Raw genomic sequence first — 23,366 nt, 5'->3', positions numbered from 1 at the left:
ATTTGCCAAAGTCACTCTTGGAAATCAAGAAATATTTTACTTTTTCGGTTTTACGATTTTAGAATTTTTCCATTTTTCAATTATTGGATTTTAAAACTTTTTGTATTTTTAGTTTTCATTTTTCTAATTTCTCAATTTTTCGGTCTTTTAGTATTACAGTTTTTGGCGAGTCTATAATTTTTCGATTTTAAAATTTTATGTTCTGATTTTTCGTTTCTTCGGTTTTTGGATTTTCCACTTGTTCGATTTTGCAATTTTTTGTGTTTTCAGTTTTTCGATTTTTCATTTTTTCGAATCAAAAAATGGAAAAACTGCTAAATTGTAAAATTGAAAAATCGAAAATGAAAAAACAAAAATGCATACAATGAAAACTTCGAAAAATCTAAAAATTGGTAATCAACAACTTGAAAAATTGAAGAAACGAAGAATTCAAGAATCGAAACGAAATTGCAAAATCAAAATATTGGAACTTAAAGAAATTGAAAATTTTAAAAATAGGAAAAGCGAGTAACTGAAAATTCGAAGATTAAAAAATTGGAAAAACGAAAAATAAAAATCAAGAACTTGAAAAATTGAGGCAACGAAAAAACCAAAAATCGAAAAATTGAAAATTGAGAAACTAAAAATTCAAAAAAAATTCTAATATCGAAAAATTGCAAAATTGAAGAATTGCAAATTAAAAAATTGAAAATTGAGAAACTAAAAATTCAAAAAAAATTCTAATATCGAAAAATTGCAAAATTGAAGAATTGCAAATTAAAAAATTGTTGAAAAAACGAGAAATTATTGAAAAATGGAAAAATTGTAGCAAAAATGATAAAATCGAAGAAAAAAGAAATCCCGGTGACTATTAATGACTGAAGCTAATTAATTTTTGCGTTGGCATTTCTGAATTATTGGCAGCAATGTTAACATGTCAGTTCCCAGTTGTAAATTTTGACGAGCTTAAAAACCATAGAAAAAATGGCAGCTACTGAATTGCTGTCCAAATTTGAATTCAACATCCGGTATGCGACATAAAATTTTAAATATGTTGCCAACCTGACAAGAATCACAAACATTAGCTCGGTAGTTTAAAATAAATTGATCATTAAATAATAGGGTATGCGATTTGGCAATATAAGTTACATCTTATCAAATACTAGCCCCGCCCACCCACCCTTTCTTCTCTTAGAGGGTATGTCATTTGCCAAAATCACTCTTTTCTTGGCAAGCACTAGCCCCGCCCACCCGCCCTTTATTTTCTTGGAGGACTAGTACGTCCTAAGATAAGACTGATTTTGGCAAATGACATACCTTCTAAGAAAAGAGAGGGTGGGTGGGCGGGGCTAGTAACTGTCAAGATAAGAGAGATTTTGGCAAATGACATATCTCACAAAAAATTTAATCAAATCATTATCAGAAAACACACTAGAGGCTCCAAAGCACTTTCACAATCTTTTCAAGCAGGAAATACCAAGAACTCAAGCTTGTTTTATATTTTCAAAAATCGGAGTCCCAAAATTAACTCCAAAACAGGTCCAAGTCAAAATTTTCCAAAAATGGAAGACCAAAGTCCCCCAAAATTTTTCGTTCCGGTTTTTTAATTCCTTAAAATTTTAGTTAAATTTTTTGGTATTCCAGCTTTTTGATTTTTTAATTTTTCGTTTTTTCAGTTTTAAATTTTTCAGTTTCTCGATTTTTCAATTTTTTGTTTCTTCAATTTTGATCCACAGTTTTTCTAGTTTTCATTATTTTTAAACATGTAAAAATAATTACAATTTTCAGAATGTTTTACTTTTTCTATTTTACGATTTTAGAATTTTTCCATTTTTCAGTTATTGGATTTTAAAACTTTTTCTATTTTTAATTTTCATTTTTCTAATTTTTCAATTTTTTGGTCTGTTAGTATTAGTTTTTGGCGAGTCTATAATTTTTCGATTTTACAATTATATGATCCGATTTTTTGTTTCTTCGGTTTTTTCATTTTCCACTTGTTTGATTTTGCAATTTTTTGTGTTTTCAGTTTTTCGATTTTTCATTTTTTCGAATAAAACAGTGGAAAAATTGCTAAATTGTAAAACTGAAAAATCGAAAATGAAAAAACCAAAATGAAAACTTCGAAAAATCTAAAAATTGGAAATCAAGAACTTGAAAAATTGAAGAAACGAAAAATTCAAGAATCGAAACGAAATTGCAAAATCAAAATATTGGAAATGAAAGAAATTGAAAAATTTTAAAATAGGAAATTCGACAACTGTAAAATCGAAGATTGAAAATTTGAAAAATTGACTTAACGGAAAATTATAAAATCGAAAGGAACATTGAAAAAATAAAAAAAATGAAAAAACGAAAATTGTGGCAAAATAGAGAAAATGAAAACTAAAAAATTGGGAGAACGAAAATTAAAAATCAAGAACTTGAAAAATTGAGGCATCGAAAAAACCAAAAATCAAAAAAAATTAAAGTACAATGTGTGATTTACCAACTAAAGTAACAACTAAATATTTACAAATGCTAGAACAGTATTTATAACTTATTTTATAGTTTAGTTATCTGTCTTTTTATATACAGCGCGCCGTTACATGCCAATGATCAGACAGGTGTTATTGACCCCGACACCGACACCGACACTATATCTAGCTATATCAGTTTTATCTTAGCAAATACTAACCCCGCCCACCCACCCTCTCTTCTCTTAGAGGGTATCTCATTTGCCAAAGTCACTCTTGGAAATCAAGAAATGTTTTACTTTTTCGATTTTACGATTTTAGAATTTTTCCATTTTTCAATTATTGGATTTTAAAACTTTTTCTATTTTTAGTTTTCATTTTTCTAATTTTTCAATTTTTCGGTCTTTTAGTATTACAGTTTTTGGCGAGTTTATAATTTTTCGATTTTAAAATTTTATGTTCTGATTTTTCGTTTCTTCGGTTTTTGGATTTTCCACTTGTTCGATTTTGCAATTTTTTGTGTTTTCAGTTTTTCGATTTTTCATTTTTTCGAATCAAAAAATGGAAAAACTGCTAAATTGTAAAATTGAAAAATCGAAAATGAAAAAACAAAAATGCATAAAATGAAAACTTCGAAAAATCTAAAAATTGGTAATTATTTATTATTTATTATTATTTTTATGCATATTTACTTTGACTTGCAATGTCACTTTTAATTATATCATACTTGCTATGCTTACGCATCGTACAATTACGTAATCAACAACTTGAAAAATTGAAGAAACGAAGAATGCAAGAATCGAAACGAAATTGTAAAATCAAAATATTGGAACTTAAAGAAATTGAAAATTTTAAAAATAGGAAAAGCGAGGAACTGAAAAATCGAAGATTAAAAAATTGGAAAAACGAAAAATAAAAACCAAGAACTTGAAAAATTGGGGCAACGAAAAAACCAAAAATACAAAAAATTGAAAATTGGGAAACTAAAAATTGAAAAAAATTCTAATATCGAAAAATTGCAAAATTGAAGAATTGCAAATTAAAAAATTGTTGAAAAAACGAGAAATTATTGAAAATTGGAAAAATTGTAGCAAAAATTATAAAATCGAAGAAAAAAGAAATTCCGGGTGACTATTAATGACTGAAGCTAATTAATTTTTGCGTTGGCATTTCTGAATTATTGGCAGCAATGTTAAGATGTCAGTTCACAGTTGTAAATTTTGACGAGCTTAAAAACCATAGAAAAAATGGCAGCTACTGAATTGCTGCCCAAATTTGAATTCAACATCCGGTATGCGACATAAAATTTTAAATATGTTGCCAACCTGACAAAAATCACAAACATTAGCTCGGTAGTTTAAAAGAAATTGATCATTAAATAATAGGGTATGCGATTTGGCAATATAAGTTACATTTTATCAAATACTAGCCCCGCCCACCCTCCTTTCTTCTCTTCGAGGGTATGTCATTTGCCAAAATCACTCTTATCTTGGCAAGCACTAGCCGCGCCCACCCGCCCTTTATTTTCTTGGAGGGCTAGTACCTCCTAAGATAAGACTGATTTTGGCAAATGGCATACCCTCTAAGAAAAGAGAGGGTGGGTGGGCGGGGCAAGTAACTGTCAAGACAAGAGTGATTTTGGCCAATGACTTACCCTGTAAGAGAAGAGAGGGTGGGTGGGTGGGGCTAGTACCCGCTAAAATAAGCGCGATTTTGGCAAACGACATATCTTACAAAAAAATTAATTAAAACATTATCAGAAAAGACACTAGAGCCTCCAAAGCACTTTTACATTCTTTTCAAGCAGGAAATACCAAGAACTCAAAATTGTTTTAAATTTTCAAAAATCGGAGTCCCAAAATTAACTCAAAAACAGGTCAGGTCAGAATTTTCCAAAAATGGAACACCAAAGTCCCCCAAAATTGTTTTAAATAGTTTACAAAAAAAATCTCCATGGGTAGCCAAGAATCTCCCGAATTAAAAAACCTAAAATATTGCGGCACTCAAGACTTTTTCAAATTTATAAAAAATTAAACACTAAAAGCTCAACAAATTTTTTCAAGTTCATCCAGCAACAAAACATCAGATTACTTCAAATTTAACCGAATAAAATAAAAATAAAACACCAAAGGACCAAAATTAAATGCGGATATTTTAAACGACTTGCAATTATTCGTTCTGGTTTTTAATTTCTTTATTATTGTTCAATTATTTTGGTATTCCAAGTTTTTGAATTTTTAATTGTTCGTTTTTCAGTTTCAGATTTTTCAGTTTTTTGTTTCTTCAATTTTGATTCATAGTTTTTCTAGTTTTCATTTTAAATATGTAATAATAATTACAATTTTTAAAAAGCTTTACTTTTTCGATTTTACGATTTTAGAATTTTTCCATTTTTCAGTCATTGGATTTTCAAGCTTTTTCTATTTTTAATTTTCAGTTTTCTAATTTTACAATTTTTCGTTCTTTCAGTGTTACAGTTTTTGGCGAGTCTATAATTTTTCGATTTTACAATTTTATGTTCCGATTTTTTGTTTTTTCGGTTTTTCGATTTGCAACTTTTTCAATTTTGCAATTTTTTGTGTTTTCAGTTTTTCAATTTTTCATTTTTTCGATTTTTCAACTTTTCGACTCAAAAAAATGGAAAATTTGCTAAATTGTAAAATTGAAAAATCGAAAATGAAAAAACAAAAATGCATAAAATGAAAACTTCGAAAAATCTAAAAATTGGAAATCAAGAACTTGAAAAATTGAACGAACGAAAAATTCAAGAATCGAAAAATTGAAAAATGGGAAACTGAAACAAAAAAAATTCTAATATCGAAAATTGCAAAATTGAAGAATTGAGAAATTATTGAAAAACGGAAAAATTGTAACAAAAAGCGTAAAATCGGAGAAAAAGGAAAAACAAAAAATTGTGGTGGTAAAATATTGGTCGAAGGTAAATAAATCCAATTTTTCGAAAAATCAAGTTAACATGTCAGTTCACAGTTGTAAATGCTGATATGAACAAGCCTAAAAACCAATGAAAAAAAAGCCCAAATTTGAATTTAACATCAGTTATACCACTTAAAATTTTAAATATGTTGCCAACCTGACAAAAATCATAAACTCGGTACTTTCAAAGAAACTGATCGTTAAATAATGCTAAAAATATTTACAACTGGCTGTATTCTATATTTTCTCAATAAATACTTAACGTTAAAATGTGTTTTATTTAGACGCAAAAAAAACTGTCAGGTGTAGGATTCAAACCCACGCTCCCTTTCGAGAATCAGAGATTAAATCTAAAAGTATTGGAGCTACAAGGTCAGATTCGGGTTCAGGTCGATCCAACACAAGGAGATGACAAACGTTCGATAAAAAGTAGTGGGGCTACTAGGCCAGTTTGACCTCATTTGACCTGGCCAAGGAGCCCCACTACATAACTACTAATTTCAAAGAATCTTTTGGATTTTTAAAGAATTTTAAAGAACCTCAAGGGGATACGGCGTTTTGAGTTTGAAAAAATAATAATTATTGTCTGGGAGAGGGTTTCTGGTGTTTTAGGGGGTGCCTGGTTTGATTTTTTTGAAAAATTTTGGAAGAATCCTAGGAGCAATTGATGTTTTGCTTTCGGAAGATTTTAAATTAGTCTATAGGGTCCTTGGTGTTTTATTTAAAAAAAAAATTGTTTTTCAAATAGTTTGAACGAATCTTAGAGGTCCTTTGAGTTTTGTTGGAGACTCCTAATGTTGTTTTCAAAATTTTTAAAAAAAGTCAAGAATCCGACGTTTGTCATCTGCCTGACATTTCCATGGCGATCCGAAACAAATCTCTTTGAAGTTTTAAACTTTTTCAACTTTGCATCGTACCTCTCAAGCCACCCCACATCCTCTAAGAAATTTATAGTAGCCCGCATATGATGCGTAGAGGTAAACCCGACTGCGACGAAGTAAGTACCCCGCAAAGTTCTAACTGAAGCCACCTTCCTCCCTTTCAGAAAATTGAACAAAAAGCGTCAGAAACTGACAGACACGGTTTAGGCAACTTGGATTTACTAAATTTACGGTAGCTTGATACACGAGCCGCGTACCACCATACTTGAGGTTTATTTTCAGTCTGAATCTCCCGCTAGACAAATACAAGAAAAAAGTCGAAAAGGACACCGGCTGCGGCGACAACGAAGTCATTTCAACCAAAGTAAGTTAACGGCTTCAAGTTTCCGTTGTAAAATTCTTTTACTGTTACAAGGGCAGTTTGAGGCACTCTCTCCGAAAACTCAACCTGTCAGAACCCAACTGGCAAAGGCTGACACAGGGTTATGAAACATCGAAAATCCACCGTAGAAGCGAAACGATCCAAACGAAGTTAGATAATACAGTAGACGAGTTCTTGCTGCCCCCGAGGAAGAAAAACTCGAGAGAGATCTTGACGTAAGCGAGAAAAGCGCTCTTTATTATGGATTGTATCGTTTGATGTTGACGGGGTTGCAGGAGCAGGTCCACGTTACCGCTGAGCAGTGCAGGGGACCCCGGAAATTTCCCGTTTAAAGCTACGCCGAGCGGAAACTTGAAAGTCAATTCGGGACAGGTACCTGTACACAGATAAAAAAAATCGGGTGTAGCACATCTTGTCTAGGTTGTTTTCGAATCCAGAAAACTGAGCGTTTTAGTAGCACATCCGGAGCGAACTCAGGTCAAAATTTACTCGGACGAAACTAGCGAGAGAATCATCAGAAGAAATATGGCGTACGGCACTGGAGAGTTTACCAGAAATTCGGCCATGGATGCCATCTTGAGCCAGGTGAAACGTCAAAATAAATATATTTTTTTTGTTATTTTGTGTGTATAAATATTGCTCTGTGTTCATTGGACCACCAGAGGTTTCTAGGTGATGCCACAGTCGTCGATTACCACCACAATAGTTCATTACAGCCCCGTAGCTAGAAAACTTATTCAGGGGGGGGCAAGTTTGTCGACAGAGGGGGCTTCATGTAAATATTTATATTTTAATAATACACTCAGATAACTACTTTATTTTTTCTGAGTTTTTATATTTGAAAGAACATTAAAATAATTGGAAACGTCGATTTTTTACGCTAAATTTTCGTAAAAACCTGTCGAAGTCCAAAAAATTAGTACGGTACTTGGTTAAAATGCTGGTTAAAACAGAGAATGTAGATTCACAAACAGCAGTACTGCATCCAAAAATTTGTTTAGTGGCCATATAGGTAACATCCAATTTGTTTGAGTTTATTTTTTTTGCATGTTTAGTACATATTTTAAAAATCCGACTTCGAAATCAAATATTTCGAAAATTTTGGTACGGAACCATGAACTCGTCATGTTTTTTTAAACTCGTCGAGATGTGTATTTCAAAATTTTTTGTCAACTTTAACAAAAGCTCAATTTTTGGAAACCCATATAAAATTTTTGACTTTTCCAAAGCATTTTCGAAAATTACCAAAAGAATTCCTTTGTTCATCTCGATTTCTTCCAAAAATTGTTTTGGATTCAATTTTTTTGAAAATTCTTACATTTTTTGCAGAAACGACGGAAGAAAAATGGCAATTTTTGAGAACCTGTATCAAATTTTTGACTTTTTTCAAACACGTTCGAAATTACCAAAAGGGATTCCTTTATTGATTTCGATCTCCAGATGTTGTTTTTGGTTGTTTTTTCGAAAATTCGTACAATTTTTCCATAATCGCCAAAAGAAATATGGTAATTTTTGAGAAATTTTGAAAATTCCAGCTCGAAACCGAGTATTTCGAAAATTTTGATACGAAACCTTGAACCTGTCATGTTTTTTTAAGCTCGTCGAAATCTATATTTCAGAATTTTTTGTCAACTTTTACGAAAGTTTAATTTTTGAAAACCCATATAAAATTTTTGGCTTTTCCCAAGCATTTTCGAAAATTACCAAAAGAGATTCCTTTGATCATCTTGATTTCCAGAAATCGTTTTGGATTCAATTTTTTTGAAAATTCTTACATTTTTTCCAGAATGGACGGGAGAAATATGGCAATTTTTGAGAACCTGTGTCAAATTTTTGACTTTTTTTCAAGCACGTTCGAGATTACCAAAAGGGATTCCATTATTGATTTCGATCTCCAGATGTTGTTTTTGGTTGTTTTTTCGAAAATGCGTACAATTTTTCCACAATCGCCAAAAGAAATATGGTAATTTTTGAGAAATTTTGAAAATTCGAGCTCGAAATCGAGTATTTCGAAAATTTTGATCCGGAACCATGAACCTGTCATGTTTTTTTAAGCTCGTCCAAATCTGTATTTCAGAATTTTTTGTCAACTTTCACGAAAGTTCAATTTTTGAAAACCCATATAAAATTTTTGACTTTTTCCAAGCATTTTCAAAAATTATCAGAAGAGACTCCTTTGTTCATCTCGATTTCCAAAAATCGTTTTGGATTCAATTTTTTTGAAAATTCTTACAATTTTTCCAGAATTGACGGAAGAAATATGGCAATTTTTGAGAACCTGTGTCAAATTTTTGACTTTTTTTCAAGCACGTTCGAGATTACCAAAAAAGGATTCCTTTATTGATCTCGATTTCCAGATGTTGTTTTTGGTTTTATTTGGTTGAAAAGTCGTAAAATTTTTCAGCAATCACCAAACGAAATGTAATTTTTGAACTTTGAAACCGAATGTTTCGAAAATCTTGATCTGGGACCATCTAGACCTTGTGTTTTTTGATTGAGCTCGTCGAGATCAACATTTCAGATTTTTTTGTGGATTTTTAGTCAACTTCAACAAAAGCTAAATTTTTGAAAATCAATAAAATGTTTTTGACTTTTCTCAACCGTTTTCGAAAATTAGCAAAAGGGATCTCTTTATCGATTTCGATCTCCAAATGTTGTTTTTGGTTTTATTTTCTCGAAAATGTGTACAATTTTTCCAAAGCCGCCAAAAGAAATATGGTAATTTTTGAGAAATTTTGAAAATTCGAGCTCGAAACCGAGTATTTCGAAAATTTTGATCCGGAACTATGAACCTGTCATGTTTTTTTAAGCTCGTCCAAATCTGTATTTCAGAATTTTTTGTCAACTTTACGAAAGTTCAATTTTTGAAAACCCATATAAAATTTTTGACTTTTTCCAAGCATTTTCAAAAATTATCAGAAGAGACTCCTTTGTTCATCTCGATTTCCAAAAATCGTTTTGGATTCAATTTTTTTGAAAATTCTTACAATTTTTCCAGAATTGACGGAAGAAATATGGCAATTTTTGAGAACCTGTATCAAGTTTTTGACTTTTTTCAAGCACGTTCGAGATTACCAAAAGGGATTCCTTTATTGATTTCGATCTCCAGATGTTGTTTTTGGTTTTATTTGGTTGAAAAGTCGTAAAATTTTTCAGCAATCACCAAACGAAATGTAATTTTTGAACTTTGAAACCGAATGTTTCGAAAATCTTGATCTGGGACCATCTAGACCTTGTGTTTTTTGATTGAGCTCGTCGAGATCAACATTTCAGATTTTTTTGTGGATTTTTAGTCAACTTCAACAAAAGCTAAATTTTTGAAAATCAATAAAATGTTTTTGACTTTTCTCAACCGTTTTCGAAAATTAGCAAAAGGGATCTCTTTATCGATTTCGATCTCCAAATGTTGTTTTTGGTTTTATTTTCTCGAAAATGTGTACAATTTTTCCAAAGCCGCCAAAAGAAATGTAATTTTTGAGAAATTTTGAAATGTCGACTTTGAAACCGAATTTTTCGAAAATCTTGGTCTGGGACCATCAAGACCTTATGTTTTTGGATTAAGCTCATCGAGATCTACATCTCGGAATTTTTTGTTGATTTTTTGTTAATTTCAACAAAAGCCCAATTTTTGAAAATCCATATACATTTTTTGACTTTTCCCAAGCATCTTCGAAAATTAGCAAAAGGGATCTCTTTATTGATTTCGATCTACAGATGTTATTTTTGGTTTTATTTTTTTGATATTTAGTCGAATTTTTCCACAATCGCATAAAGAAATAACTTTTTTTTAAGTCACTTTTGAGATTTTTTAGAAATTTTAGGTAGAAACCCAATATTTCGTAAATTTTGCTCCGGGAGCATGAACATGTTTTTCGATTAAGCTCATCGAGATCTATATTTCAGAATTTTTTGTCAACTCTAACAAAAGCTCAATTTTTGAAAACTAAATAAATTTTGACTTTTCTTAAGCATTTCCAAAAATTACCAAAAGTCATTCTTTTATTTATTTCAATCTTCAGATGTTTTTGGTTTTATTTGATCGAAAATTTGTAAAATTTTTCTAGAATCGTCAAAAGAAATAGGAGTATAATTTTTGAGAAATTTTAAAAATTCGACTTGGAAACCGAATAGCAGCAAGACCTTATGTTTTTTAACTAAACTTGTGGAGATCTACATCTCAGAATTTTTTGTAGATTTTTAGCCAATTTCAACAAAAGCTCAATTTTTGAAAATCTATAAAAACAATTTGACTTTTCCCACGCATTTTCGAAAACTAGCAGAAGGGATCTTTTTATTGATTTCGATCTCCAAATGTTTTTTTTTGGTTTTATTTTTTCTAAATTTCGTACAATTTTTCCAGAGCCGCCAAAAGAAATGTAATTTTTAGAAATTTTGAAATGTCGACTTTGGAACCGAATTTTTGAAAAATCTTGGTCTGGGACCATCAAGACCTTATGTTTTTTGATTAAGCTCATCGAGATCTACATCTCAGAATTTTTTGTCGATTTTTTGTCCATTTCAATAAAAGCTCAATTTTTAGAAAATCCATATAATATTTTTGACTTTTCTCAAGTACATAGTAGGCTATGGAATAAAATGTGACATGTTCATTTGTTTATACGGTCAACATCAACGGTAGTGTGATATTGCCAAATAATATACCCTGTAAGAAAATAAAGGTGGGGCGGGTGGGGCCAGTTAATATGCTTCGGCAATCGGCATTATATTGAAATTTTATTACTAATTTGAAATTTATAATGTATAAGTCTTCCAGGGGGGGCAACCACAACTGCTAAGGGGGGCTCAGCCCCCTCTTGCCCCCCCCCCCCGTAGCTACGGGGCTGGTTCATTACAACACCATCCCTTGTACTCGCCTGAGGGAAGGCGCTCCCGCAGCCCCCTCGTCGTGTACAAATTGAATTGCGAGCGCGTCCCATCCAATATAGAGTCCTCTGGAGACGACTTCCATTACAGTAATCCCCGTTCACATTTTGGGTTTGTTGTCGTTGCAGGCTGGCATCTCCGGCCTCGGCTCGATCATCGGAGACACTCCGGTTCGAAGCACGAATAAGGTGTCATCGGAGTATGAAAGCAAACAGACGTCGGAAATATTGGATCCGGAACTGAATCTGAGCCGTCTAGGGTACACAGGAAACGAACCCATAGACTGGAATAAGGTCGTTCTGCCGGATAAAAAGGATCTGTATCTGGAACTGTGCAGACGAATCACTAATAAAAAGTAAGTGGTGGGTGGGAAAAAATGAAAAAAAAGGGTTGGAGGCGCCGGGCATCGATCCCGGTACCTCTCGCATGCTAAGCGAGCGCTCTACCATCTGAGCTACGCCCCCTGATGGGTGATGGTAGCGAGGGTTCGGAGGTACGGTTGGGGTTGGGCTAGATTCTAACGTAGCATTTTTATGTATGGGTGTGGTTGGAACGTGTGGCTTTCACCACTCTCCGTGTGTTGGTCACGTGCTGGGTTATTTTTGGTAATGTCAAAGGGTGTCGAGCGAAATCTTGCGTGCCGTGGATTCGGATGTCCTCAAATTGTTAATATATGTTGTAATTTCCTGTGTTTTTTTTTCGGGGTGGCGCGAACTGTTACAGTTTTAGCATTGTTTTATGTATGCTTTTACATAAATTTCTCTCGAGTCCATCGAGCGACTGACTACTTTCAAATTTTCTCGTCTGTCTGTCTGTCTGTCTGTCTGTCTGTCTGTCTGCCGTCTGTCCGGATTTTTATTAGACAGATAATCAATTGTCAAATTTTGTATGTATGTTAGAAATATTATGTACAGGCTACAACGTTAATAGTAAATGTTATTTTATAAAATAACGTTCTCCACCATTTGTGGTTCATGAAACCGTGTTGAGTTTTATCTTAGGCATCCAGATTTTTGGAAAAATCAAATGATGATGTCATCTTACAATTATGTCGAAAAATATTATTTAAATGTTAAAAAGTAACGTAGTCCTAGACATGTGGTTTATGAATTTGCTGCGAGTTTTTTTCCTAGATATCGAGAGTTTTGAAAATAAATCAAAATTGTAGAAATAAAATAAAATTTATTGATTTCTCAGTGTTTCAAATTTTCGACTCTTCGGCTTTTCAATTTCGCGATTTTTCAACTTCCGATTTCTCAATTTTTCGATATTTCAAATTTTCGATTTCTCTGTTTTTCCATTTTTAAATTTTTCGATTCTTCAATTTCTGACGTCTCTAAATTTTCGATTTGCCGTCTTCTCGACTTCTCGATTTTTGGAATTTTCAGTTTTTCAATTCTTTTTTCAGACATTTGATTTTTCAAATTTTCGATTTTTTAATTTTTCAATTGTTCGATTTTTTAATTTTTTTATTTTTAAACTTTGAATTTTACAAAATCTTAGATTTTTAACATTTCAACTGTGGGATTTTTCAATATTGCGATTCAATTTTTTGAGTTTTCGATTCCTCGATTTTTTTTATTTTGTCGATGTTTCCATTTTTCGATTGAAAAATTTTATATTTTGGAATTTTTCAGTTTTTATTCTTAAGTTTTTTAATTTTACAATTCCTTGATTTTCAATTTTTCAATTTCTCGATTTCCAATTTTTTGATTATCCAATTTTTCGATATTCCAGTGTTGAATTTTGGAAATTTTTCGTGTCTTCAATTTCCAGATTCTTCAAATTTTCGGTTTCTCAATTTTTCGTTTTTTAAATTTTTCAGTTTTTCAGTTTTTTTACTTTTTTGATTTTTCAATTTTTTTATTTTTAAATTTTGAATTTTTCAAAATTTCAGTTTTTTCAATATTTCATTTGTGGAATTTTTCAATATTTCCAATTATTCGGTTTTTGGATTTCTTGATTTTTTTTACTTTTTCAAGTGATCAATTTTTTGATTTTTAAATTTTAGATTTTTCAATTTTTCGATTTTTTTATGTTTCGATTTCTCGATTTTTCGAATTTTCAGTTTTTCAATTCTTCAATTTTTCGAGATTTCAGGTGTTTACAATTTTTTGACTTTTTCATTTTTCTTGGATTTTTCAATTTTTTTTTTAATTTGGATTTTTAAAAATTTCAGTTTTTCGATATTTCAGTTGTGGCATCTTTCAATATTTCCATTCCCCAATTTTTCGGTTTTTCGATTTTTTGATTTTTTAATTTTTTAGTTCTTCAATTTCTATTCGATTTTTTAATTTTTCGATATTTCAGTTTTGAGATTTTTTAAATAGTTCGATTCAATTTTCCGATTTTTCGAGTTTTTCTTAGATTTTTCAAATTTTTCAATGTTTTGGTGTTCCGACTCCTCAATTTCTCGATATTTCAAATTTTCGTTCCTCGAATTTCTATTTTTCAAGTTTTAGACGTTTCAGTTTTTTGATGTTTCGATGTTTCGATTTTTGGATTGTTCAATATGTGGATTTTTCAATTTTTCGATTTATCGTTTATTTTTAAATTTTTTTCAATTTTTCAATTTTTAAAATTTCGGTTTTGGGTCTATTAGAATTTCTCAATTTTTCGACTGTTTAACTTCTCGATTTTTCGATCTTTGATGTTTCGTTTGTCGATATTTCATTTTAGTTCATCAATTTTTTGATGTTTTGATTTCTGTTTCTCGATTTTGCGATTTTTCATTAATTTTACTTTTGGAATTTTTCAATTTTTCGATATTTATTTTTCAATTTTTAGAATTTTAAATTTTAGATTTTTCAATTTTTCGATGTTTTAGTGTTCCGATTCCCTAATTTCTCGATATTTTTATTTTTCAATTTTTTTAATTTTAGATTTTTCGAAAACTGGATTTTTCATTTTTTCAAAATTTATATTTTTCAATTATTGAATTTTCAGTTGTTTGATGTTTCGATTTCTGAATTTATCGAAACTTCGATATTTCGATTTCTCGATCGTTCAGTTTCTCTGATTTTCAATTTTTCAATTTTTCGATTTATCGATTCTTTTTTTTTAATTTACCAATTTTTCAGTTTTTAATTTTTTGATTTTGGGCCAATTAAAATTTCTCTTCTGATTTTACAATTTCTCGATTTTTAACTTTTCAATTTCTCGATTTTCAACTTTCCAATTTTACGATTTTCAATTTTTTGATTCCTCAATTTTTCGATATTTCAGTGTTAACATTTTTAAATTTTTCGTTTCTTCAATGGCTTGATTTTTCAAATTTTCGATTTCTCTATTTTTCGTTTTATAAATTTTTCGAATCTTCAATTTTTGACATTTTTAAATTTTCGATTTCTCGTCATCTCGATTTCTCGATTTTTCGAATTTTCAGTTTTTCAATTCATAATTTTTCGAGTTTTCACCTATTTGATTTCAAAAATTTTTCTTCGATTTTTCAATTTTTGAATATTTCAGTTTTGGGATTTTTCAATATTTCGATTCTTGAATTTTTCTTCTTTTTGTTTTCTCGATTTTTCGGTTTTTTTACTATTTTAATTTTTCAATTTTTTACTATAAATTTTGATTTTTTTTTCAGTTTTTCGATACTTCAGTTGTGGAATTTTTCAATAATTTCCATTTTCCAATTTTTTCGGTTTTTCGATTTCTCGATTTTTTACTTTTTCGAGTGTTTAATTTTTCGATTGTTTGAGGTTTCGAATTTTCAATTTTTTTATTTTTCGGTTTTTCAAATTTTCAGTATTTCAGTTTTGGGATTTTTCGATATTTCGATAAAGCTTTTAAATTTTTCGTTTCTTCAATTTCTCGATTCTTCAAATTTTCGAATTTTCTATTTTTCGTTTTTTAAATTTTTTGATTCTTCAATTTTTGACGTTTCCAAATGTTCGGTTTCTCGTCTTCTCGATTTTTTGAATTTTCAATTTTTTAGTTCTTCAATTTTTCGAGTTCTCAAGTATTTGATATTTCAATTTTTCGATTGTTAAAATTTTCCATTTTTCGACTTTTCGATTTCTCGATTCTTAATTTTTCTATTTCCCGATTTACCATGTTCCAGTTTTGGGATTTTTCAATATTTTCAATATTTCCATTCCCCAGTTTCCCGGTTTATCGATTTCTTGATTTTTTATTTTTTCGAGTTTTCAATTTTTCGATTTTTTGACGTTTCGATTTTTAGATTCTTTTATTTTTCGGTTATTCAATTCCTGTTCGATTTTTAAGTTATTCGATATTTCAGGTTTGGGATTTTTCAATATTTCGATTCAATTTTTCGTTTTTTCGAGTTTTCTATTTTTTACTTTTTAGATTTTTCCATTTTTCGATTAATAAATTTTAGATTTTTCAATTTTTTGATGTTCTGGTGTTTCGATTCCTCAATTTTTCAATATTTTAATTTTCACGTTTTAGAAATTTAGATTTTTCGATATCTCGGTTTTTCAATTTTTGTTTTTTCAAATTTTAAATGTTTCAGTTTTTTGATTTTTCGATTTCTCGATTTATCGAAAATTCTATGTTTCGATTTCTCGATCGTTCAATTTCTCAATTTTTTGATTTTTCGTCTTTTCTCCTTTTAAATTTTTCAATTTTTAATTTATCGATTTTGTGTCAATTAGAATTATTAAATTTTTTGACTATTTGACTTTTCCATTTTTCGTCATTTCACTTTTGAAATTTTTCAGTTCTTCGATAGTTATTTTCAAATTTTCGAATTTTTGATTTTTCGATTTTTTGAAATTTTAGATGTTTGGATTTCTTGATTTATCGAAATTTTGAGGTTTCGATTTCGCGATTGCTCAATTTCAGGATTTTTCGATTTTTCAAAATTTCTATTTTTCAAATTTTGAATTTTCAGTCGTTTGATGTTTCGATTTCTCGATCGTTCAATTTTTCTATTTTTCAATTTTTCAGTTTTTCGATTTATCGATTATTTTTTTTAATTTACCAATTTTTCGATTTTGGGCTAATTAAAATTTCTCAATTTTTGACTTCTCGATTTTTCGATTTTTCGATCTTTTGATGTTTCGTTTCTCGATGTTTCATTTCAGTTCACTAATTTTTTGATGTGTTGATTTTACGGTTTTTCAATTTTTCGAATTTTTTTAGTTTTTGATGTTTCAGATTTGGGATTTTTCAGTTTTTTTATTCCTAAATCTTCTGATTTTACAATTTCTCGATTTTTCACTTTTCAATTTCTCGTTTTTCAACTTTTCAATTTTACGATTTTCAATTTTTTGATTTGTTGATTTTTCGATATTTCAGTGTTGACATTTTTAAATTTTTCGTTTCTTCAATGTCTTGATTTTTCAAATTTTCGATTTCTCTATTTCTCGTTTTCTAAACTTTTCGAATCTTCAGTTTTTGACATTTTTAAATTTTCGATTTCTCGTCTTCTCGATTTCTCGATTTTTCGAATTTTCAGTTTTTCAATTCTTAATTTTTCGAGTTTTCAGGTATTTTTTTCAATTTTTCGATTTTTAAAATTTTCTGAATTTGATTTCAAAGATTTTTCTTCGATTTTTCAATTTTTTAATATTTCAGTTTTGGAATTTTTCAATATTTCGATTCTTGAATTTTTCCTCTTTTCGTTTTTTTTACTATTTTAATTTTTCAATTTTTTACTTTTTTGATTTTTCAATTTTTTTATTTTTAAATTTTGAATTTTTTTTCAGTGTTTCGATACTTCAGTTGTGGGATTTTTCAATAATTTCCATTTTCCAATTTTTTCGGTTTCTCGATTTCTTGATTTTTTACATTTTCGAGTGTTTAATTTTTCGATTGTTTGATGTTTCGAATTTTCAATTTTTTTATTTTTCGGTTTTTCAATTCCAACTCGACTTTAAAAATTTTCAGTATTTCAGTTTTGGGATTTTTCGATATTTCTATTAAACTTTTAAATTTTTCGTTTCTTCAATTTCTCGATTCTTCAAATTTTCGATTTTTCTATTTATCGTTTTTAAAATTTTTCGGTTCTTCAATTTTTGACGTTTCCAAATTTTCGGTTTCTCGTCTTCTCGATTTTTCGAATTTTCAGTTTTTCAATTCTTCAATTTTTCGAGTTTTTCAGGTATTTGATATTTCAATTTTTCGATTGTTAAAATTTTCCATTTTTCGACTTTTCGATTTATCGATTCTTAATTTTTCGATTTCCCGATTTACCATGTTACAGTTTTGGGATTTTTCAATTTTTCGATTCAATTTTTTGATTTGTTGATTTTTCGATATTTCAGTGTTGACATTTTTAAATCTTTCGTTTCTTCAATGTCTTGATTTTTCAAATTTTCGATTTCTCTATTTCTCGTTTTCTAAACTTTTCGAATCTTCAGTTTTTGACATTTTTAAATTTTCGATTTCTCGTCTTCTCGATTTCTCGATTTTTCGAATTTTCAGTTTTTCAATTCTTAATTTTTCGAGTTTTCAGGTATTTTTTTCAATTTTTCGATTTTTAAAATTTTCTGAATTTGATTTCAAAGATTTTTCTTCGATTTTTCAATTTTTTATTATTTCAGTTTTGGGATTTTTCAATATTTCGATTCTTGAATTTTTCCTCTTTTCGTTTTTTTTTACTATTTTAATTTTTCAATTTTTTACTTTTTTGATTTTTCAATTTTTTTATTTTTAAATTTTGAATTTTTTTTCAGTGTTTCGATACTTCAGTTGTGGGATTTTTCAATAATTTCCATTTTCCAATTTTTTCGGTTTCTCGATTTCTTGATTTTTTACTTTTTCGAGTGTTTAATTTTTCGATTGTTTGATGTTTCGAATTTTCAATTTTTTTATTTTTCGGTTTTCAATTCCAACTCGACTTTAAAAATTTTCAGTATTTCAGTTTTGGGATTTTTCGATATTTCGATTAAGTTTAAATTTTTCGTTTCTTCAATTTCTCGATTCTTCAAATTTTCGATTTTTCTATTTATCGTTTTTTAAATTTTTCCGGTTCTTCAATTTTTGACGTTTCCAAATTTTCGGTTTCTCGTCTTCTCGATTTTTCGAATTTTCAGTTTTTCAGTTCTTCAATTTTTCGAGTTTTCAGGTATTTGATATTTCAATTTTTCGATTGTTAAAATTTTCCATTTTTCGACTTTTCGATTTATCGATTCTTAATTTTTCGATTTCCCGATTTACCATGTTACAGTTTTGGGATTTTTCAATTTTTCGATTTTTCGATTTTCTATTTTTCGATTAATAAATTTTAGATTTTTCAATTTTTTATGTTTTGGTATTTCGATTCCTCAATTTTTCTATACTTTAATTTTCACGTTTTAGAAATTTAGATTTTTCGATATCTCAATGTTTGAATTTTCAAATTTTAAATGTTTCAGTTTTTTGATTTTTCGATTTCTCGATTTATCGAAAATTCTATGTTTGGATTTGTCGATCGTTCAATTTCTCGATTTTTCGGCTCTTCTCTTTTTAGATTTTTCAATTTTTCAATTTTTAATTTTTCGATTTTGGGTCAATTAGAATGATTCAAAGTTTTGACTACTTGACTTTTCGATTTTTCTTCATTTCACTTTTGGAATTTTTCAACTTTTCGATTTTTCAGTTCTTCGATAGTTATTTTTCAATTTTTCGAATTTTTAAATTTTTGATTTTTCGATTTCTTGACATTTTAGATGTTTCGATTTCTTGATTTATCGAAATTTTGAGGTTTCGATTTCGCGATTATTCAATTTTTCCATCTTTCGATGTTTCGTTTCTCGATGTTTCATATCATTTTTCGATGTTTTGATTTAGTTTTTCGATTTTATAAATTTTATGGTTACAGATTTTTCAGTTTTTCAATTCTTCGATTTTTCATTCGATTTCTTGACATTTTGGTTTTTCGATTTTTAGATTTCTCATGGATACTTCAATTTTTCGTTAAAAAAAAAGTTGTGGAGGCGCCGGGCATCGATCCCGGTACCTCTCGCATGCTAAGCGAGCGCTCTACCATCTGAGCTACGCCCCCTGTACCTAACCCCCTCTCACAACCACAACCGTGACACTTCAGACCCACTTTCCAAAACCCAAAATAAAAAAAAATCCTGGAGGCGCCGGGCATCGATCCCGGTACCTCTCGCATGCTAAGCGAGCGCTCTACCATCTGAGCTACGCCCCCCGTGAAAAACACTAAACAAAAGGTGAAAAGCAGCCAAGAATGATCCAGTTTTAAACCGCCTTCATTACGAAAGACATAAAATAGGTGTTGGCCAAATGCCCGCGAGCCAACTCGCTCTCAATTCAGTCGAACGACCGTCACACGAGCAACTTTCACTCGTTTGATAGTTTTCAGCACGCGAGAACTCACTCATGCAGACGTCGCTCGTTCCCTCCGAACGGAACGGCTATTTTTAGAACGAAAACGTTATTTTTCCCTGAAGATTATTAAAAATTAACGTTTGACGCAGTAATTACACGGGGAATTCAGAGCGAAAATGAGAGCTTTGTGTAATTTCAAACATATACAGACGAAACACAGCTTTCGGACGATGCTGCGTCCGCTGCAGTATAGTTTGAGTGAAATGTGGATGTAATATATACAAGTCTACATAAGCCAGTCGTGTACCACACCACCTATAAACAACCCTCTCTATAAACCCCAATCATTCCTTGCCGCCGTTTCGCCCACCCCTAACACGACGCTTTTCTCCCCCATGTAAGACTATATCGTAACGTATTCGACTCTCTCCCATTACGAGGTCACGACTTTGCGTAGGGACGCCCCGTGACCAGAGTTCTAAACCTTTGTTTGTGGGAGTTTATCCGATAAACAAATCCGGAATGTTGCGTCCCTAGCAATTTGAAAAATCTCAAGGGGTGAATACATGTTTTTCATTAGAACGACGTTCCTTGTTTTACTCGTTAAATTTTAACACAGAAACGCGGACTGCAAAGTCCACATAGGACGAGAAGAATTCAACTGTCATCTCATCGTCCTCCAGTGCTACTCCGAGTTGTTCGATGGCTACATAGCGATCAAGAAAGTGGAAATCCCAGCAGTAAGTCACAATGTCTTGAAAACTAATCATCACACAATGTGTAGGAAAAATGTAGCGCGGCGTCGTTTAGCTTCATCTACGACTGGATGGTGAGCGAAGAGCAGTCCTACAAGTACTTGAACCGCGAAAACGTCCTAGACATCTTCAACTCAGCCAAGTACTTGAAAATAAAAGGTACGCGAGTACTAGTTTCCGAGTCCATGACCCAAACTGTGTTTAGACCTAGTGGAGCAGTGCTGGGCCTTCGTCGACAACGGCGAAGTCTTCAACGAAGACACGGCTTTCTTGTTGTACGTAGACGCGAAAATGAAGAACGTGGAAGAAGTACGCGAGTTGATGGTACCGCGAATCCAGGACTTTTTCCTGATTTTGGTGAGTTCGCAAGACTGGCTGGAGTTGAACGTCGACGACGTCAAGAACCTCTTGAGTTCCAACTACGTGAGGATCAATTGCGAAATGGAGGTGTTTATGTCTGCGGTTCGGTGGCTAAAGTACGACTGGACTAACAGAGACAAGTTCAAGTACGAGGTCTTGAATTGTGTGAGGTTCGGGAATATAGCGCCGTGGCAACTTGTTGATATCAAGCGGAATCCGGAAAATCCGGAGTTCATGGAGTTGGCGAAAGACTCGGCGATTTGTAAACTAATCGACGATGGACTTGCGTAAGTCGCTTGATTAAAAAAAAACTCACTGAGACAAGTTGTATTTAGGTTTGTTATAATCAAGTACTGGTACGGTCAAGAAAACGATGATTTTCAACACTGGAATTCGGTGTTGGGGCTCCAGGAACCACCCCCGAGAAACTGGAGCGGCTTGGATAAAACTTATTTCACGTATCGGGAGTTTTTGATCTACTTGGACCAGTACAGACGGAACCAGTTGATAGAGAAGAGCAAACCGAGAGCGATTCACGATAAAAAAATGGGAGCCGGGTCTGGGACTGTCATGTCGCCTGAAGAACCAGTCCACAGCATGGAAGACTTCCTTTCTAAGAAGAAAGTAAGTCCGCAGAGAAAAAAGTTGAGCAAAACTACATGGTAGAGGGACATTCCTATTGTAAATTCTATGTACAAATACACGTATGAGATTCTGTGTCACTTTTATTTAGTCATTCAAAAGGGGGCAAGAAGAATCCGGTTGGCAGCTGGTAAGCCTTGACACTTTTCGTTTCAGGTGTTTATCAAACAAACCCCAACAATCTTCCTCAAAAAAACCCAACCCATAGTTGTTCACAGGGAGGCTGTGGTTCTCCCTAAAACGGTAAGTGTTTCGGGGCACCTCTTCCAGCACGACCTCGTGGGAGACCAATCAGACGAAGAAAGCCGCAACTTGAAACGCATGTTCACACCTTCCCAAAACTCAATCGCTTTATCCTCCCTGTAAGTACCGCAATCCTTCTCTCACTAACCGTACCCAGAAACCGCCTAAGCACGTCTTTCCTGAGTCCCCAACCCAAGAAACTCCTCGTGGAATCTACGCTGTTCCTTCCGGAGCGCGAGACTATTCTGGTGTTCGGGGGCGCCGACCCCTACTCTCCCTACGGCGACCCTACTAACTCCGGGGACCACATCTTCCGGTACTTGCCGGACTCCAACGTGTGGGAGCACGTGGGTACTATGCCCGAGCCGAGGACACACCATGGGGTGGCGTTCCTCAAAGGGCGGATTTACTTGGTAGGTGGTACCGACCCTAGAGACGACGATTTGAGAGGGAAATCCCGGGTGGTGGACACAGTGTGGAGTTTCGACCCAGCGCACCGCTGCTGGTTCAGCGAGACGAGTCTAGGGATGAGAAGACGCAACTTCGGTTTGGTGGTCATCCACCAAAACATGTATGTGATCGGGGGGTGCAACGACCAGCTGCTGTCTCTAGCCACAGTGGAAAGATTCGACGCCAAACACGGCGTCTGGAGATTCGTAGCCCCCATGAATTTCGCCAGAGCAGGAGTGGCTTGCGCCAAATACAGGAATTATATCTGGGCGGCAGGTGGTACCGCGGATTTAAAAAGAAATCTCATTATGGACGTGGTGGAGAGTTATGACGTGCGAGCAAACCAGTCAGTGAGTTGGGTAAGTACCAGAGAATCGTCCTGATTTGATAGTTACAGATGGACGAAAATACGCAAGTTGAATACCCCAAGGTGTCTAAGTTGTATGTTCGTCGTGTCGGATAATTTATACCTGATTGGCGGTACTGGGCCGAAATTTCGGGACTTGAAGTCCACCGGGAGTCTCGGAGACATGGATATATGGGACACGGCGACTATGTCGTGGACCACTATCGTAGGTCTAACGATTCCGCGGCATGGGCACGCCGTAGCCTACGTCGGTACCCAGATTTTCATCATGGGTGGCGTCACAACTGTCTACATGCGTTGTCTATCAAACATCGAGTGCTTCTGTTGGAAACGAAGTAAAAAAATCGACACCCCATACATTCTGATTTTTTTTTTACTTTGTTTGCAGACGCTTGGGTCCGAGGCATTTCAGAATTACCAATTACTTTGTCTGGTCATGCAGCAATTACACTCCCGCCCGCAATGCTCATATCGAACGAATAAAATAAATAAAACGCAAGCACTCTGTATATATACACTCAAACTAGAAACGCGCCACAAAGCAGACACCTGCACCACGGCGCGCCAGCTTCGGCGCGTTGCTCACAGAGGGCGCGCGCCTCCACAAGCACTCTTACACCATAACCAAAACCCCAAACAAAAAATTTAAACAAATTACTACAATTCTCCCCAGTTTCTGTCCCGTCTTGTTTAAAATATGTACTTGTAGCGTGTTTATTAATAAAAGCGTTTTTCCCTCCCCGGAATTTTCCATTTTCCTCGCCGACATTTTGGTCCGGTGTGAGTAGC

At 32.4% G+C, this 23,366-nt stretch overlaps 1 protein-coding gene and 3 non-coding genes across 5 annotated transcripts; 1 reads left to right on the top strand and 3 right to left on the bottom strand.

Moving 5' to 3' along the window:
* Positions 1–6,240: 6,240 nt before the first annotated feature.
* On the top strand, positions 6,241–23,146 carry LOC135136726 (uncharacterized). Of its 2 annotated transcripts, none has more exons than XM_064066170.1 (15): positions 6,241–6,363; positions 6,412–6,479; positions 6,530–6,611; positions 6,663–6,844; positions 6,905–7,001; positions 7,050–7,214; positions 11,642–11,868; positions 20,380–20,500; positions 20,545–20,674; positions 20,721–21,162; positions 21,211–21,499; positions 21,674–21,879; positions 21,930–22,556; positions 22,608–22,912; positions 22,966–23,146. In XM_064066170.1, exons 1-15 carry the CDS (start codon positions 6,331–6,333, stop codon positions 23,058–23,060), a joined length of 3,069 nt encoding a protein of 1,022 aa, XP_063922240.1. In that variant the 5' UTR covers positions 6,241–6,330; the 3' UTR covers positions 23,061–23,146. The 2 variants fall into 2 exon arrangements, with proteins under 2 accessions (XP_063922240.1, XP_063922239.1); XM_064066169.1 differs by having other exon boundaries at positions 21,918–22,556.
* On the bottom strand, positions 11,905–11,977 carry Trnaa-agc (transfer RNA alanine (anticodon AGC)). Its single transcript has one exon. It is a non-coding gene; the product is annotated as a tRNA-Ala (tRNA).
* On the bottom strand, positions 19,398–19,470 carry Trnaa-agc (transfer RNA alanine (anticodon AGC)). The gene has a single exon. It is a non-coding gene; the product is annotated as a tRNA-Ala (tRNA).
* Positions 19,548–19,620, bottom strand: Trnaa-agc (transfer RNA alanine (anticodon AGC)). Its single transcript has one exon. It is a non-coding gene; the product is annotated as a tRNA-Ala (tRNA).
* Positions 23,147–23,366: the final 220 nt, after the last annotated feature.

This window comes from Zophobas morio, unplaced genomic scaffold (assembly GCF_036711695.1).
Source record: "Zophobas morio isolate AGI-343-1 ecotype UQ-CSIRO unplaced genomic scaffold, CSIRO_AGI_Zmor_V1 ptg000026l, whole genome shotgun sequence".
In the NCBI taxonomy this organism is placed as follows: domain Eukaryota; kingdom Metazoa; phylum Arthropoda; class Insecta; order Coleoptera; family Tenebrionidae; genus Zophobas; species Zophobas morio.
This window is presented reverse-complemented; position numbering and strand designations above follow the sequence as displayed.